The 16,164-nt window shown below is 40.0% G+C and overlaps 1 protein-coding gene across 5 annotated transcripts in view; it reads right to left on the minus strand.

The window, feature by feature from the left end:
- chd4a (chromodomain helicase DNA binding protein 4a) overlaps positions 1-9,309 on the minus strand; it is a 34,024-nt gene extending 24,715 nt beyond the window's left edge. For 2 of the 5 annotated variants that reach the window (XM_074686257.1, XM_074686259.1), the window contains exons 1-7: positions 9,010-9,309; positions 8,402-8,609; positions 6,084-6,193; positions 4,554-4,793; positions 1,042-1,160; positions 341-603; positions 31-161 (exon numbers count right to left, since the gene is read on the minus strand). In XM_074686257.1, coding sequence (XP_074542358.1) covers positions 31-161; positions 341-603; positions 1,042-1,160; positions 4,554-4,793; positions 6,084-6,193; positions 8,402-8,462 — 924 coding nt within the window. In that variant the 5' untranslated portion in view covers positions 8,463-8,609; positions 9,010-9,309. The remainder of the gene's footprint in view (positions 1-30; positions 162-340; positions 604-1,041; positions 1,161-4,553; positions 4,794-6,083; positions 6,194-8,401; positions 8,610-9,009) is intronic. The other 3 variants (XM_074686258.1, XM_074686255.1, XM_074686256.1) reach the window with 2 other exon arrangements.
- Between the last annotated feature and the right edge of the window lie 6,855 nt (positions 9,310-16,164).

Below are 16,164 nucleotides of genomic sequence, written 5' to 3' on the forward strand. Positions count from 1 at the left end.
AAAATGGGGGAGGCAGGGGACGGATCGTACCGACGAGCGCTTCCGTTTGCTGTTGAAGCCTCCCAGTTTGATTTTGAGAGGAGCTACTTTCTTGGTCTTGGCATTGTTCTTCTTCTCTTGTGGTTTAGGCGCAGGTTTCGATTTCTTGCGGGCGTTTGGACCTGCCAACACAAAACAGAGAGGAGGAGGTCAGTCATGCACGGAGGAGAAGGAGAGTAAAGAGAGATCCACAAACTGTTTTGACTGTTGATGATGAAAAGTTAAGAAACCACGGCTCTGAAAGAAATTCCCTCTGACATCTGCTCCTCTAGCTTTAACCTTTGCACCGCAGCGTCTGTACCTTTGCCTTCCTTTGTCTTGGCCTTGCGTAGCGGTGGCGGAGGAGGTTGCTGGGCTTCAGATGCCACTGGAGCTGCAGCAGCTGGGGCAACCTCAGCCACCATGTTGTCCACAGCTGCTGGGACGTTGGCGGTGGCCAGGGCAGCGTTTGCAGCAGCGGCTCCTCTCAGAGGGTTGTTGGTGCTGAACTCTCGCCACTTTGCTCCCAGCACCATCATCATCTTGGACACAGCAATCTTGGGGTTCTTTGCTGCGATGAGAGGCCTGAAAAGAAAATTCATCAGCACATTAGATTCAGATTTTTCAACATCTCAAACTAGAATAAAATTTGAGGCACTATACAGAATTGTACACACATAAACAGCTGGGAGAAAAAATTGAAGTATTGTAGTATCAGGATTTTTTCAAATTTAAGTCCTTCATGTTGGTCTTTGTTTAAAAGCCGGGTTGGAAAAAAGTTAAGATGTTAGATCCCCTGAATAAATCTGAAAAAACTGACTCACATGTGATGTTCAGTTTTTTGGGAGAATATGACTCCTAACACAGTCTGTAGACATCATTCTTCAACTTTTTCATATAGTCCTGTGTTCAAAAAGTGAACTAAATATTGCAAAAAATTGGAAATATCCAAGAATCACACCCATATATCGTCCCAGCCCTGATAAAACAGTTTTGTGCAAGTGAAAATACGTCATCACCGACCTGACAAACTGGCTGAAGGCCTTGTAGTTGGTCAGAGAGCGGTAGTCTTCCTCGGTGAAGACGTGGTCGATGTCCTCCATGCCCCAGTCAACAAGCAGCTGGGATGAAGACTTTGGCTCCTGCAGAAATCAAAAGACAACAACAAACATCTTTAATATCAGAAAGAAAGAGTAAAAAGTGGAAGAAAAAAAATAAAAACAGAGAAAAAAATGTATCCACAGGCATGTCAGCCAATGTGGACACAACAAAGGTGGGTTAAGCATTTGGTCATGAAGCTTCAGGCCAATTATTGTCCCAGACCTGAAACTTCTAACAGGTAATGTTTAAACCATAAGCGATTCTCATTGATGTGATTTAGATTTGCTTAGAAAAGAGTTTGACACTTAAAACTTTCAGTAAAAAAGTAACAGGATGCATTCAGAAAACAAAAGAAATCCTGAATAATTCATCGTGAAAACACACAAGTGAGACCGCTCTTTGAACCACAAAGGTTGCTGGACTTTTGAACCTTCAAACTTCTCTTCTAACTGAAATTTTCCCATAATTCTCCACTCTGAATAATCTTCTGAAAGTCAAAATTTCCACTCCAATACATCAGCTACAAAAACCTGCATTACATATTTTACTTTGTAGATCTGTTGCACTGGATTACATTTTAAATAAACTTATCATTTGATGGTGCACTTCACACTTACACAGCTCAGACCTGGTGAGTAAAGATCGACTAAAGCTTGTTTTCCTCTTGACCACCTTCACTGAGTCAGTGAGGGGTTATCAATACTAATCTGATCAATCGATCAGAGCGTGGAGTGTGGAGGAGAAGAATCCAGTTTAACAAACAAGCTCAGACATGTGCAAACCTGCTCTGCACGAAATCAATATGTACTAAAGAGACAACACCACCTGTGACAAGGTGGAGAGTTTTTAACAACAATAAAGGGTCCAGCTGATGATCACTCAGCGACTGAGTGATCGACCTGTGGGAATAAACTCACCTGCACAGCTTCATGCAGGTTTCCAACAGTGTGGACCATTTGTTCCCTTCCTGTGTGCTGACAATTGATAAGTTCATCTCATTATATTGAACTATAGGGCTGGAGACTCTTTTGTTTGGTGTTGCACAACAATCTTTTTTAACCACGAATTTATGCCATATTAGATGACGTAAGACCACATGGATGGTAACAGTTAATACAGTATTCAGGGATCGATGGCTACGAGTTTAACCTAAAACTCATTTTTGTTTCACTTTTTCAGCAAAACAGACCTGCCGACAACGCCAAAAAACACAAAAATTATTAACTTTCCCAGTTCTGGAAAAAAAGCTACAGACGGGACTGATGTTACTGTCATATTTGACACAGCAACATCTGTGTTGTCGGACGTTTATCTCCTGCCTTTGACCCAGTTGCTCCCCTGACTGACACTCAACCGTGAGCAAATGCTTATTTATCATGAGATTCAGCATGTTTAACATTTTGTATGCCTTCGTAGGATCCATAGCTGTCCAGTAAGATCAGTTACATGCATTGTGTTGAATCTTTTCACAGTTTGTTACTAGATAAAAGATCATCCATTATCGTTTAAGTGTTACATTTTCTGCAAGAACTGATCTCTGAGCAAGTATTTTTTTCTTATTTTAGTAAAAAGACACTTAAATTAGCCACAATGACACCTGAATTGCTTTAAGAATCAACAAACCTGCCAAAGTAACTTGTGTAGCTTGATGTATTGGAACACTATTCTGATTTTAAGACTTTTTTTGACTCGTAAGGTGAATGTGGCTTATATTAAGTTTACATATCAAGCTTAGATTTCAGTATTTGTAGTGCTCCTTATTCTTTTGTGATGTTTTTTTTAAATATATATATTAAAAACAATCACAAGTCTTTTTTGTCCAGAATCAACATTTATACAAAGTAATCTTTCATTTTAAGGCTGCTGGAAACAAAAAATCTTGACTTTCGTAACTTTAAACACAGGATCTAAAAAGGCGGTAAATTAAAACTCACTTTAAAGTGGTGATGTGTCTCTTAAGAGTCATTCTTCAAAGATATCAAAGCTTTTTTTACCCTTGAGAGCTTATTTTATGTTTTTAAGGCCCAGAGCAGGTAAGCAGTCATTTTTTAAACTACTACTACCAGTGTAAAGTAAACTGGGCCAGCCTGCACCTTCCTCCTCCTCCTCCTCAAAAAGCTGCTTCCCGTTTCGTTGTCTTACAGACCGAGCTGCAGGCAGGATTGAGGGCGGCTCTGCCGATGAATTAAAATGTGTTTATCTAACCAAAAAGAAAAAAGGGTCAAGAGCGCAGTGCGGAGAGGCGCTAGGCGGGGTTACCATGGCAACAGCATATATGCCTTACAAACCCAGCCCTTACACATAGACACACACACACATGCATACGCGCGCACACACAGAGGCTTAGACACCCCACTCCACCCCTTGTATAAGTGTCATTAAGCACACGGCCCCCTATTGGCCGCCCGGCTGCGAGTCCAGCAGACGCAGCTCTTTGTTTAAGCATCTCTCATATCACATCTCTGTTTGTCTACAGGTACACGGTGTACAGGAACACAGGCAGAAGATGCTCATCACAGAGCAAGAAGAGGCGCAATCAGAAAGTTGTAATCAATGAACAGAAAATGTTTTAACGGGGCCCAGATGATCAACACTCAGACATTTTTAACACAGACAGGAGCTCAGCTGCTTCACAGCCACTGTGCATACAGCACGTCTGCAGGGACGTGACTGCAGATGATCTCATTATCGATTCAGTCCAATACAGAGTCAATGGACGTGCAAATAAAACTAAAAAGATAGACCTAGCCTGGCATTTCTCAACATCTGTAGAGTGACATTTCATCTGATTAACTTCTCAAAACATCGACTCATCTTTAACCTACTTAGCTATCAGACAAAGAAGAGCTTGATAAAGCTAAATTAGCAAATATTTGATACTTTTGGCTTTTTGAAAAATGAGTGATCTCATTTAACAAAACACAAACTGGGAAAGAAAGTTCAAATTCATGACCAACAGCCCAATGACTGAACTTGATTTGTTCTGGAGTCCCACAGGGCACTCAACCAAGACCACCTCTATTGTTTGCAGCCAATTTTGCTTAAGTCTGAAATAGATTCTGTTACAGCTCATAACTTTGAATATCATTCTGCTGCATTTTACAAATATTTGGGAGATTTAACGTTGGTTTTAAAAATTAATTTGAGGATGGAAAATAGCTTCAATGAACAAAAACCACAATCAGAAGACCAGAGACTGCAATATGCGTTTGTTTGACAAAGAAGTTGTTGTGTGTGCTAAAAATGTTGCATGACTTTTGACGACCACACATTTTTCAGAAGTCTGAAGTTGGCGAAGTTTGGGGGGAAATTTAAAATACCTCTCTACAGTTTTATGATCTTTATGATCAAATATAAAGCTTTCAAGTATTTTAAAACGTTGTGGAGAAATTAATTTGTTTTGCCCCTGTAAATGAGTGCTTGTTTGTCCTCACCATGCCATCGTCATCATCATCTTCATCCTCTTCCTCAGGCTCTGGCTCTTTCTTCTTGGAGGCGCTCCTCTCAGCTACAGCACTCACTCTCTTCTTCTCTTTGCCACTGCTGGCTCTCTTCTTCTTTTTGCGCCCCGGAGTGTAGTCGCTGCCCTCGCTGTCAGAGCGCTGGCCGGCACCTTCCTCTGCCTCCTCTGCCCCGCCCACATCCATGGGCTCCGGGGAGCTGATGGGAAGCTCCTGGAAATGAGGAGAGAAAACAGAGATCAGCAAGCTGAGGGCGTGTTGTTGGTGATGATTAAAACGGGACAAAGAGACAGATTTACCAATGTGTCGAAGATGGAACTCTCATTAAATCATAAATTTGTGAAAACTAAGCCATACTGCCTAGTGATTTTAATAAATTCAACCATGTATCAACAGAAGTGATGGCTGATTTGGACAGGTTTACAAAGTTATGTAAAAAAAAGCAGATGAGCAAGAATCTGGCAAGGAGTACACACTACGTTTCAGGGGCTTTGGAAGAAACACTGGCTTAGTTTAAGTACAAATAACCAGCTGAACGTATATATTCTGGTCAATTAGAAGCTTTAATTACCAAAGGAGCAGATCAACTGGATCCGGCTTTGTATATATAACAAACCTTGTCCTATTAACAGAATAGTTGCATAAAAACTATTAGTTTGATTAAGAATCAATACAGATTTATGACACAAAAAGGACTCAAAATTTAATCACACTCTGAATTAAAGGTCTAAATATAAGAGATGAATTGCTGTTTTGCCTACAAGAGACGATAATCAGGTGACTGTGCCTTTAATGGCCTGAAATGTTTAACCAATAAAGTTGTTTTAATGTTAATTTATCTTCTTGTCTGGTTTGAAGTTTTGGAGTTTCAGGACTCACAGAAACTAGGGATGCACAATATTAGATTTTTGATGATATCCGATATGCCGATATATTGAAACCCCTTTTGGCCGATACCGATAATCACAAGTTTGTTTGTTTTTTTCACTGTAAAGAAAGCTAAGTCTATCCTGTACTGGCATTTTTATGTTACTCTTATTGTGACAATGTTATTTGTTTAAGACACACACATAAAACAAGACAAAAAACATTTCATTTTACCATAAATAAGAAATGTATTATTTTTTCAAACTCAAGACATTCAGTATTGAAATACAGAAAAATAATTTCTTTAGATCACATGATCTTTAAATGTACAATGCATTTTTAAACATAACCAAGTTGCATTTGATTATTTTAGAGCTACTGTAAGAACCTGGTGACAGACACAGAGCTCTGCAGTGTAAATAAATGAAGTGCTACATTTTATTTAAGGAGCTTATTTTTCAGATGGAAAATAATAGTAATCCTAACTGAATAGCTCCTTATCGGCTGTGCATATCGGCAGAAATTTTCATATCTGCCGATACCGATAAACGTGTTTTTAAGCTTTTATCGGCCGATACCGATATTGTGCCGATAATATTGTGCATCCCTAACAGACACCAAACACATCAACCTCACCTCTCTGCGTGACCGCCTCTTGCTGCTTTTGCTCTCTTTGCTCTTCTTGGCCTTCTTCTTCTTCTTCACCTTCGGAGTCTCATTTTCTGAGATCTCCTCTTCCTCATCATCTGCAGATCAGGGAGAACAGAGCATTTTATAGTTCAGATACACCTCAGATTAGGCTGTGTGTTTTAGGGAAGTGTGATGAATGAGATTTTCTAAAGACTGAGTTGTGAAGATAGGATGCGGGCACTTCCTATGTCCTGCTGAGAACAAAACAGGAGCAACAGACTGGTGAATTCTGACTGTTGTTATTTCTAACTAATGACTTTTTTTTAGCTCTGGTTAAGTTTTGTTTCCACCTGTAGTGTATAGACAAGTTTGGAAAATTTGGAAAACTATGAAAAGACCGGGATAAACTTAAATCTTAAATTTGCCTTAAGACTGATCAGTTTGAGAAAATCTTTTACCCCTTAGAAACTCTTGAGCACAAGTCTTTCTTGTGGTTCTAACACAAGATGGCTTCTTTTCACCTTTCAAGGCCGCAACTACCTTAAACAATACTGACGTGGACTGTGATTAGATGACTAAAATAAGTGGTCAAAAGTGTAATTTAGTCATTATGACTAAATGCCAACTCTTGCAAGCCTCTGGTCCAACTTTTGGCAGAATGAGCACATTAATTGAATTCACTTCTGTAAAAAAGTAAATGGCCAGCTGCCATGGAGATGCACCTGTGAGGAAGAAATCTTAATGTAATGAGCTTTTTAGGTCACATAGAGGAGAGCAGGCTTTGTAGGTGGCTGTTCAGCTGTAAATTTGAATAAATGGATGATGTGATAGGAGACCATAAACTTGCAGGAGATGTGAGCTCTTTATAGCATCTAGTCTTTGTGGGATGCAGATGTGAATGTGAGAATAAGTTTGGGAGCCACTTTGAAGACTTGTTCTCCTTGCTTTGAGTTCACATAAATTTGATGTTACAAAATATCATGTCCCAAGTTCAACCAAATAACCACAAAAAAGCAAAAAACTACAAATTAAATGGTACACCAGACTTCTTTTTTGACAGAAAACAAATCTGGTAAAACTGCACAAAAAAACTACAAAACTTTAAAAGAAAATAAAAAACTGTTAACTATGTTGGTGACGTGTAAGAAAATATAGAAAATACTTCCAAGAAAATTACAATTAACTTCTGAAATCTGAAAATTGATCCTGTACTTTTGATAATATCTTTATGTTATTAAAATTGACAGTTCATTTAAAGATACGTGGTAACGAAGCTAAAAACCACTTATTTTCCAGCTCATGTTCATATAGCATTAAGATTGGCTGCTTTTCTTTGTGTTGTGTCACAGTAAAGTGAAAACTTTGGCTTTGCTTTGCAGATAAAGAAAACACAATTCACATCTACATGTAATATTGGCAACTACGATAAAAGAAATGGTATCTGTTTTGCTTTTTACTTATTTAATTAGTCATTTTGTGTTTCCAAATTTGGTGTCTAACACCCTAAAATGTTGAACAAATCACCGCTTCGTTTAATTGCATCGTGAGTCAAAGGAATTGCCCAGTTCTGATGCTAAATAACGTGCATTTGTGCGTAGGTGTAAACAATTTTCCACATCTATATCTGCTTCTAAACGACCCAATAAACGACACATACGATGACATGTAAACAAAATTGTTTCTTTTTAACAGAATTTGTACGTTTTGGGTCGAATGTAGCACTCAGAGCTAACTTGTAGGACTATTTGTTCTCAGCGGTTTCACTGTTTAACGTACGGAGCGCGTGCTCGTCGGAGTGGTATAAACCGTAACAGTGCGATGTTCGGCCACTCCACAAGAACCAGACATCTAGAGATTATAGCGCAGTATTTCAAATTATAATGTATTTGTACGTTTAGTGTTATTATTTTCACTTTCAGTCAAACTGAAGGAGCCGGCCATGAGGAGGGGAATGATTCAGAACGTCATCCGCCAGCTTCCAAGCTAACTGGCTGCCTCCATCTTGTCATCGACACGTAAAAAATACCGGTAGCTGGCTAACGTTAGGCCCCGGGAACATGCCGGTGAGTCGGCGTGACTTCACTTCAATGCATCCACCAGCCCAACCACCTCTCACTTTAAATTAGGTAAAATAAAGTGATTGATTTAATGTGTTTAACAGCAGTGCACACGGATAAATTGCAACTTTATCGACAGAGCTGCTAACATTAGCTACCCGGCAGTTAGCCACCTTAACTCGCTTTGCTAGTGATTGATATGAATGTCAGAAAACATCTGCTCATGAACATTAGCATTTTTCAGCTAACAAATGAGCCTTGTCTTACCGTGCATTAACCGGTCATCGGGGGCTCCATAATCATCCCTGTCATCCTCGCTTCCAGACATAGCAAACAGCAGAAAACTTTCTATTTAGTTAGCTAACACTTTAGCTAACTAAATAAAGTTATTTATCCGCAGGGTAATCCAGAGTTCTGACCCAGTCTTGAGTCGGTCCAAGTCGTGGTCGTATGTTAGGTAGTTATGAGAGGGCAGCTGGCCAGGTTTCAACAGGGGAAATGAGAACAAAAAGAGAAAACGGAAGTGATTTTTTAGCACAAAGACCATCCAAGACACATCACCTGGCAAAGCAGCACAAACACACTGTAAATAGGCTTGTTCTCAGACAAACAATGTAACTTTATTATCTGCTAAGATTAGCTCCCTCAATCACTCCATCTCTGCTGACATGCCATCTTGCCACTATCGTTTGTTCTGTGCTATTAGCATGCGTGCTAGCCGAGCTTGACCGGGTTCAGATTTTAGACTTAAGAACCGAGCATCACACAAATCACAAAATAAATCACTCAAACAACCCGGCATCCCACACCACCTCTCTTCTACCATCTTACCCTGACTCTTTACAAACAATAAAACAAAAAATTGAGATACTCACAACTTGATTCCACACAGCTTCCAAAAACAGCAACTCCAGCTTCACTTTACCTATCAATCAATACTTGGAGGCTCCCTTTGTTAAGGTAACGGTATACATACAATTTAAATATATTTCCGTGTTTTTGTGGCAGCGTGTGCGCACGACGCCGTCTCCTCTTTCTCTCCCTCGCACACAACTCACACCCCGCGCGCGCGCACACACACACAAAGAGATCAGGGGGCAGGCATCCCATAATATCCCCCCTCCATACACACACACGCATACACACACTTCTCAGTCACCCCTCCCCCACTCTGCATAGTTACCTTGCAACGTACAGACCATAATAGTCAACTCACCCCTCCCTCTCCTACAGTCTCTTCCCCATTCCTCCATGCACACCACCCCCTCGCACCTCCACCCCCTCCCTTAGCAACCAAGGTTACCATGGAGACACTCACTCCCGCCCATACCCGTGACATCCCATAATAGTAATGAGCGCAGTCACTGACATCCCTCAATGAGCATAACTCCAAAAAGAGAGAGATAGGAGAAAGGAGGGGGGGGGAGTCGTCACATGGCAACTCTGTGTGCCACATGACTGCTTAACTTGAGTGTGCATGTTTGCATGTTTGCATGTATGCGCAGGCACTGTACTGTATATGAGTCTGGCTGCTGCAGAACGCACATGTTGAAGTGGAAGTGCCAGGCCTGTGGCGCCCAAAGGGCACAAAAAGTGGGATGGCACCTGGTGACCCAGGTGAAACCCCCCCATGATGCAGTCTGACTTCAAATTCAAGGTTCCTTTATTCACATGACTCACCAAAAATGATCATTGTCTCATCATTACACGCACGCTAAGACGTTTGACCAAACTTGAAGAGAGAAAAGTTTTTGAAGCAAGTTCATGAGGTTAAAAAGTCAGGTTACATGCGTAGCACTCCAGGGAATGGGTCAAAGGGGTCAAACTGTAGTCAAAACCTTCATGTCTGCAGCCACAAGCCCCCCCTCAAAACAGGAGAAACAGGGAGCCCAGAAGTACAAGAGCCAAGCCAACAGCTGAGTTAAGCTGTCTGCACACACACTCTAGCACACACACACATGGGCTTGCTCCACAGGCTGCTTGGAAATGCATTGCAGTCAATGGTGGGAAAAACGTCTGGGTCCTAGACAGTATTTTCCCACCATTGACTGTCAGTAGTACATTCAGACTGTGGAGAGAAATACAGAACTGTTAGTGCCTAGCATGGCAGGAAGGCTTGTGAATGACGTTTAACCACGTGGGAAATCAACACAGTACATGTCAGCTCATGGGCGACAGTATTTGGGGCCTGTGAGGCATCAGAAGGAGTTATTTATTGTTAGTGTTGCTCTGCAAAATCAATCTGCTCTCCTGATGCTGCTGCTCAAGTTAAAAAGAAAAAGTTCAACAGCTGTTTTACCAGCTAGAGTTCACATGGTAGCCAAAAGTATGTGGACAGCAACACCTGCACACCAACTCCAAACCAGATACGTAAATATCTGGTGATATCTTTACCCTTAAGGAAGTTGAGTGGTGTTTGTAATGGTAGAAAATTAGCCGCCAGACTACAGGTTGAAGTTTGTTTTCTTTTATTTTTTTATTTTATTAAAAAAAACTGCCACAAAGTACAGGTAGGACAAAAAAGGATGAGGCAGGTATGGCTGATCAGGTAATTGATCATGTAAACAGCTACATAGTCATACATTTTCAAACTACTTAAACTGAATACTCTGACACACTAGTTATCAGATTCTGAAAAAAAGTTAAGGTATTGGATAATGTAAATTTCACAATCAGGTTTACACAAATATAAGTGCTTGGCCAACTTACAGGTATATTTCTGTTTTTCTGTATTTCTGTTCTGATCTGCAAATAGTTCCAAGTCCAGGGAACAAAGAAAGAAGAGGCCCACTCCACGAACCAAGCTGAAGTCCACAGGAGTACTGCAACAGATGATGGCAAAGGTATGAGGGCAGTTTCGCATTGTCTGTTGCAAAAAAATGTACAATCATTGTAGTTTATTTACAGTTATGGCATAATTTATAAAGTAATTTATTTTTCCATACCCAAGTGGTCTCATTTACAAATGAAAGAAGCAGATCTACAGGAAGCAGGATCTGTACCAAGTCTTGTCAAAGAAAACGGACACTGGTATTAGATGAAACTCTTTGCTTGTAGTTGAATTCCAGGTTACCCTGACTTGGTTCAAGGTCAAGTTCTTAAGGAGGACATATGCTTGTTTCTCCTTTTCACTATGCCAGACTAGGATGCCTGTAAAGCATTTCTGCCCTCAGTACAAGTCATTTAGTTCCTTCATTGCTCCACAATAGCGTTCTCAATATCCTAATTTTAGGCCATTCTGCAGATCTTGTTGAAACACTCCGTTTCCAGAATGACCTCCAGTAACCTTGCAACGTCACAGCTCTTTGTGCTCTGATTGGTCAGTTCTATCAGAGGGGCAGAGGGGGTAGAGCCAGGGGGCGGTTTTTGCAGCATGGCAGTATTTACAAAATCGCCATATTGAATGGAGCAGACTGAGCGAGTTTGCTGTTTGCCAAAACAGGAAGAAGGAAGAAAATCCACCTCGACACAGATCATCTCAGGATGCTTCAGTGTGGTGAGTCAAACCGGCACTGTAACATGTATAGTTTATACGTTTGTACTCAGCTCTTGGTGGGTGTATCCTTCGGTGGGGGTTGTGTGACTAACTGACATCACAGAGGAGGAGCTGCTTTATCAGACTACACCAATAAAAAGAAAGGATCCTCATGTCGTCACGTTTGAAATCTCGCGGCCAACTGGCAATGACCTATTTTCAGAGGCATCAAATCTCGTTCTAGGATATCAGAAAAAATACCATATCTCATTTTTTGAAAATTCAGGGGGTGAAAGGTCTTGTTTTCAAATTTATTATATTATATGTTAGTATTAAATCAGGGATCAGCATGATATGTCCCCTTTAACACCAATATGGTGGAAACTAACAAGCTGTTTTTTGAGTGGCCGTCATTTTTAAGACAGAACTCTAAATGGCCAATAGGAAACACACAGATATCTTAATCATACACGTATGCTGTAGTACTGTGTGTACTCTGTATGCCATGGCATAGAGTACACAAAGGGCTGTACTGGCCGTGGATATAAAAGAGTAACTCCGGTTTGAGAGGAGCAAGCAAAGGCAACAGCTGCTTGTAATTTCCCGAAGTGAGCGTGCTTTATTCGTCCATCTTGAAGGAGAGATTAATCATTACATTGCAATGCACACAAACATCATTGCATCACTTTCCTGTGAAATTGGTGAGTTAATTTCCAGTGAGTGATTGTGTATTCATTAGAGGGGTTTCATGAATCAACGAACAAATTATTCATGTCAGCATATTGTTTATCGCCCCGACTCTTTGGCTTTTAACCCGCTTCAAGCTGTTCCCCCTCTCCTCTCTCCTGGATTCAGCCGTGGCCTCTCTGCCTTTTGGCCTCTTCTCTTTCAGTCCACTCTGACTCAGCGCCACCTCATATTTGGATATTTTTCTTTCTCCACTGGTTTTTTCTTTGTCCCACTGTTGGGAGCAGCTTCCTTCTTTCTGTCCCGTGCACGAGACGCGCCTAAAAAACAACTTCTATCTGTCACTGCTCTCTATTTTTTGCCTTTTCTGTTTCTCCCTGTGCTTACATCTCCCCCCTCCCCCACACTTCTCCTTTCCTTGACTATGGACACAGTGTTCATGTGTGCATTTGGGGAGGAGGAGGAAGGGGGGGGGGGGGTAAGGATGAAGGGGGGACATCCCATAATCACCAATCAGAAGGATACTGGGGGCAGTTGTCATAGAAACCTCGTGCACGGCTCTTGACGCCCCTCCCACCCCCACCAGACTTGCAGAATTGCATATCACATAATGATAATAATATCATTTCTGAGGCAAAAAGGAAAAAAGGAGGAGGAGGAGGAGGAGGGTGAAGAGGGGCGGTGGAGGGAGACTACAGACCATAATAGTGTTTCTGTACTGCTGGTTGCTATGGATAAAAAGAGGGGGATGGCAGTCTTAGTGGGGGTGGGGGGGTCTGGGGTCGGGGGGGTTACAGACAGGGTCAGATTATCATGTAAGTCAAAATGCATACCATAATACTTCTGGACCTCCCCCCTCCCTCCAGCTCAGACACCATCTCTGCTCCACCTATCCTGCCCCGCAGCACACGCTGTGACACTGCACCAGATAACAAAAGTGCAAATGGATTTGATCAGACCCAACATGTCTGCCACATGAGATAACACAAAGCAGCGTTTGACAGATGGAGGAAACAAAAAAAGAAAGAAATTGATTCCTTTGAGGCTGTCCGGATGTCCCAGACGGCTTGAATGTGCTGTTGATGTTGAGTTCACATCTTCCTCGTGTCCATTTCATCCCCTGTTACCTCTCCCAAGCAGTGTCATCTTTTAAGTTTTGGTTCATTGAGGACAAGTGTTAAATTAATTAGTGCTCATTAATTAAACCATGCTCTGGGCTTTCGTATTAGTGTTGTTTGGTTTGTTAAATCATACCACGTGTTTAAATTGCTCCTCTCCTGTCCCTTAAGCTCACAGTACGGACCAGTAGTCTGGAAACGATGTGGCTCACACTGAATATGAGCACGGAAACTGCGCAGGTTTGTCAAGAATCTTGACAAAAAGGGACAAAGGCAGATTTCCATGTGACGCACTCAGATGATTGAGCTGTTTGAGTAAAATGAAGACGGTCTAAGTCCAGTCCAGGCGTTGGTAAACAAACAGGACATCTGACACTGATGTGCACTTTTCCAAACATGCCTTTGTGTCAGTATGTATAATTTCTGCAGCCATGCTTTGTACAGTTAATTTTATTTCCTTTTTCACTTTTTGTCTGTGTATCACGTTGAGTTAGCTACCTAGCCTAACAACTCACCACTCTGTCACATGATGTGTTGCTTTGATGGGTTGTAGCCTTCAGTGATGTTTCAGCTGTGAGCTGTGCCCATTAGTAAACTCAGTTCACAGGTTCCAGAGTAATTTGCAAAGACAGTCTGGTCTTGAAGAGTCAAGAAATGTATTTTTGAAGTTATGTTCAAACAAAAGATTTCAGTGTACTTCACTTTTTTTTTACACTGAGGGTGGATCATATTACTGATCTGCAAGACAGCTGTACAAAATTAATGACACACCAGAAATCTAAGCAGTTATCGGAGAACCAGATCATTTCAGTGTTTCACTGAGTAAACCACTAGATGAATCACACATCTTGTAAAAATGACGACTGTTTTTTAAATCCTATAGCATCATCATATTATGGCTTAATTCAGACAGGATTGCAGATGCTTCTTTATGTGAACAAAATGACAGTGTCAATTAGGAATGTCCTGAACAGAACACGTGATCAGAAATCAGGGTCTATCACATGGTTACACACTCACACTTGATCACATATTATATATATATATATATATATATATATATATATATATATATATATATATATATATATATATATATATATATATATATATATATATATATATATATATATATATATATATATATATATATATATATACAGGGGGGTATTTAGTGGTTTGGGGGCTCAAGGCAAACCCAGTCAGTGGGGTCCTCCGTGTCCTTGTAACTCATCTTCCTCAGAGCTAGACTGGCCTTCCCTGGGTCCACTGTCTCTTTCTGAGAATCAAGGCATGAGACAGTGCTAATCTTGTACATGGTAACGTAACGCAACTAAATGCATTTCCTCAAGTTCTGTACTTTAGTTTGATTTTGAAAAAAGTGAATACATAATTTAGTCCACTTTGTCCTGGATTTGAAATCTTTTATGGTCAATTGACAGCTTAATTGTCCCACAGTGGGGAATTTACAGAGTAACAGTAACAGTAACAAACAAGAAAGTATGAACTGAAAAACATTACAATAGGTAACTATTGAAAAAAATGATTTAGTAAAGAAAAAATATGTAGATATCAAGCGCAACATAAAACTGGAAAAAAAAATATACTGAAAGAGGTGATATTTACAGTTACCATACTTTTTGGTACTATCATTTTGAAGTTAATGTATTTTTATTTGACCCCCTGTCCAGTGACTTATGTATCCAAAAAAGAGATTTTGTACAATAATGTTTATCACCAACTCAAAGAGTTTGATTTTGAGAAAATTATCCTGTTTCCTGGGCTAGATAAAGTCCTTAAAATCCTAAAAGTCTTATATGTTTATCTCAGATCTCAGAGCAACATTGTTTTTCTTTGCGACTTGGTTGAAAATAAGAAAAAAAATGGGTAAAAAGTATTTTTACCACTTTCTTCCTGAATCACATTTTCAGATGTACCCAAAACAATCATTAAAGATTAAGCCTTTGATGTATTTTGAAGCATGTGGAGTAAAGTTTAGAAAAAAGAAATGCTTTCAATTGAAGAGAACTTCATAAATCAGTTTTTAAGAGATGCTTTGGGGGGCCCTGGGAATATATACATATATATATATACACACACATATATATATATATATATATATATATATATATATATATATATATATATATATATATATATATATATATATATATATATATATATATATATGAAACGATATGAGACCAATGCCCAGTACCTGACAATCGGTATTGGTAAAAATATCTTTTTGTATAAAATGTAGGTTTTTGTCAATTTAACATATATATAACATTTTAATGCTGTGTTCATGTCCTGTATGGAAAATCACCTACTCTTCCACTCCCTTACAGTCACAAGGATGCATTTAGGTACCTAAACATGGTACCTTTTGATTTTTCATGAATCAATACCCGGTAATTTTGACAGAATTCAGTTATTACAAAAATAATAGCTTATTTGTTATTTGGAGAAGAAGTATTGGATAGGGACTCAGTATTGGCAGATACTCAAAATCCAATGATTCAGACTTGGACTTTGGGGCAAAAAACCTGATGGGGACATCCCTAGTGTCAATGTTAAAATGTCAGACAGGTGTCATTTAAACTGTTTCAGCATCTATCTGTTTACGTAAGCTCCCCCCTTCTTGTGAGACTAGTCCTTTTCTTGGTGGTCATTGTTTTAAATCCTACATCTTTCTCTCGTGTTCTGCCTCTCCTCAGCTGTCTTATCAATAAAGACTAGACTTATCC

Source organism: Halichoeres trimaculatus, unplaced genomic scaffold (genome assembly GCF_033239565.1).
Source record: "Halichoeres trimaculatus isolate MK-OKI-2021-1 unplaced genomic scaffold, fHalTri1.1 fHalTri1_scaffold_14, whole genome shotgun sequence".
NCBI classification, from domain to species: domain Eukaryota; kingdom Metazoa; phylum Chordata; class Actinopteri; order Labriformes; family Labridae; genus Halichoeres; species Halichoeres trimaculatus.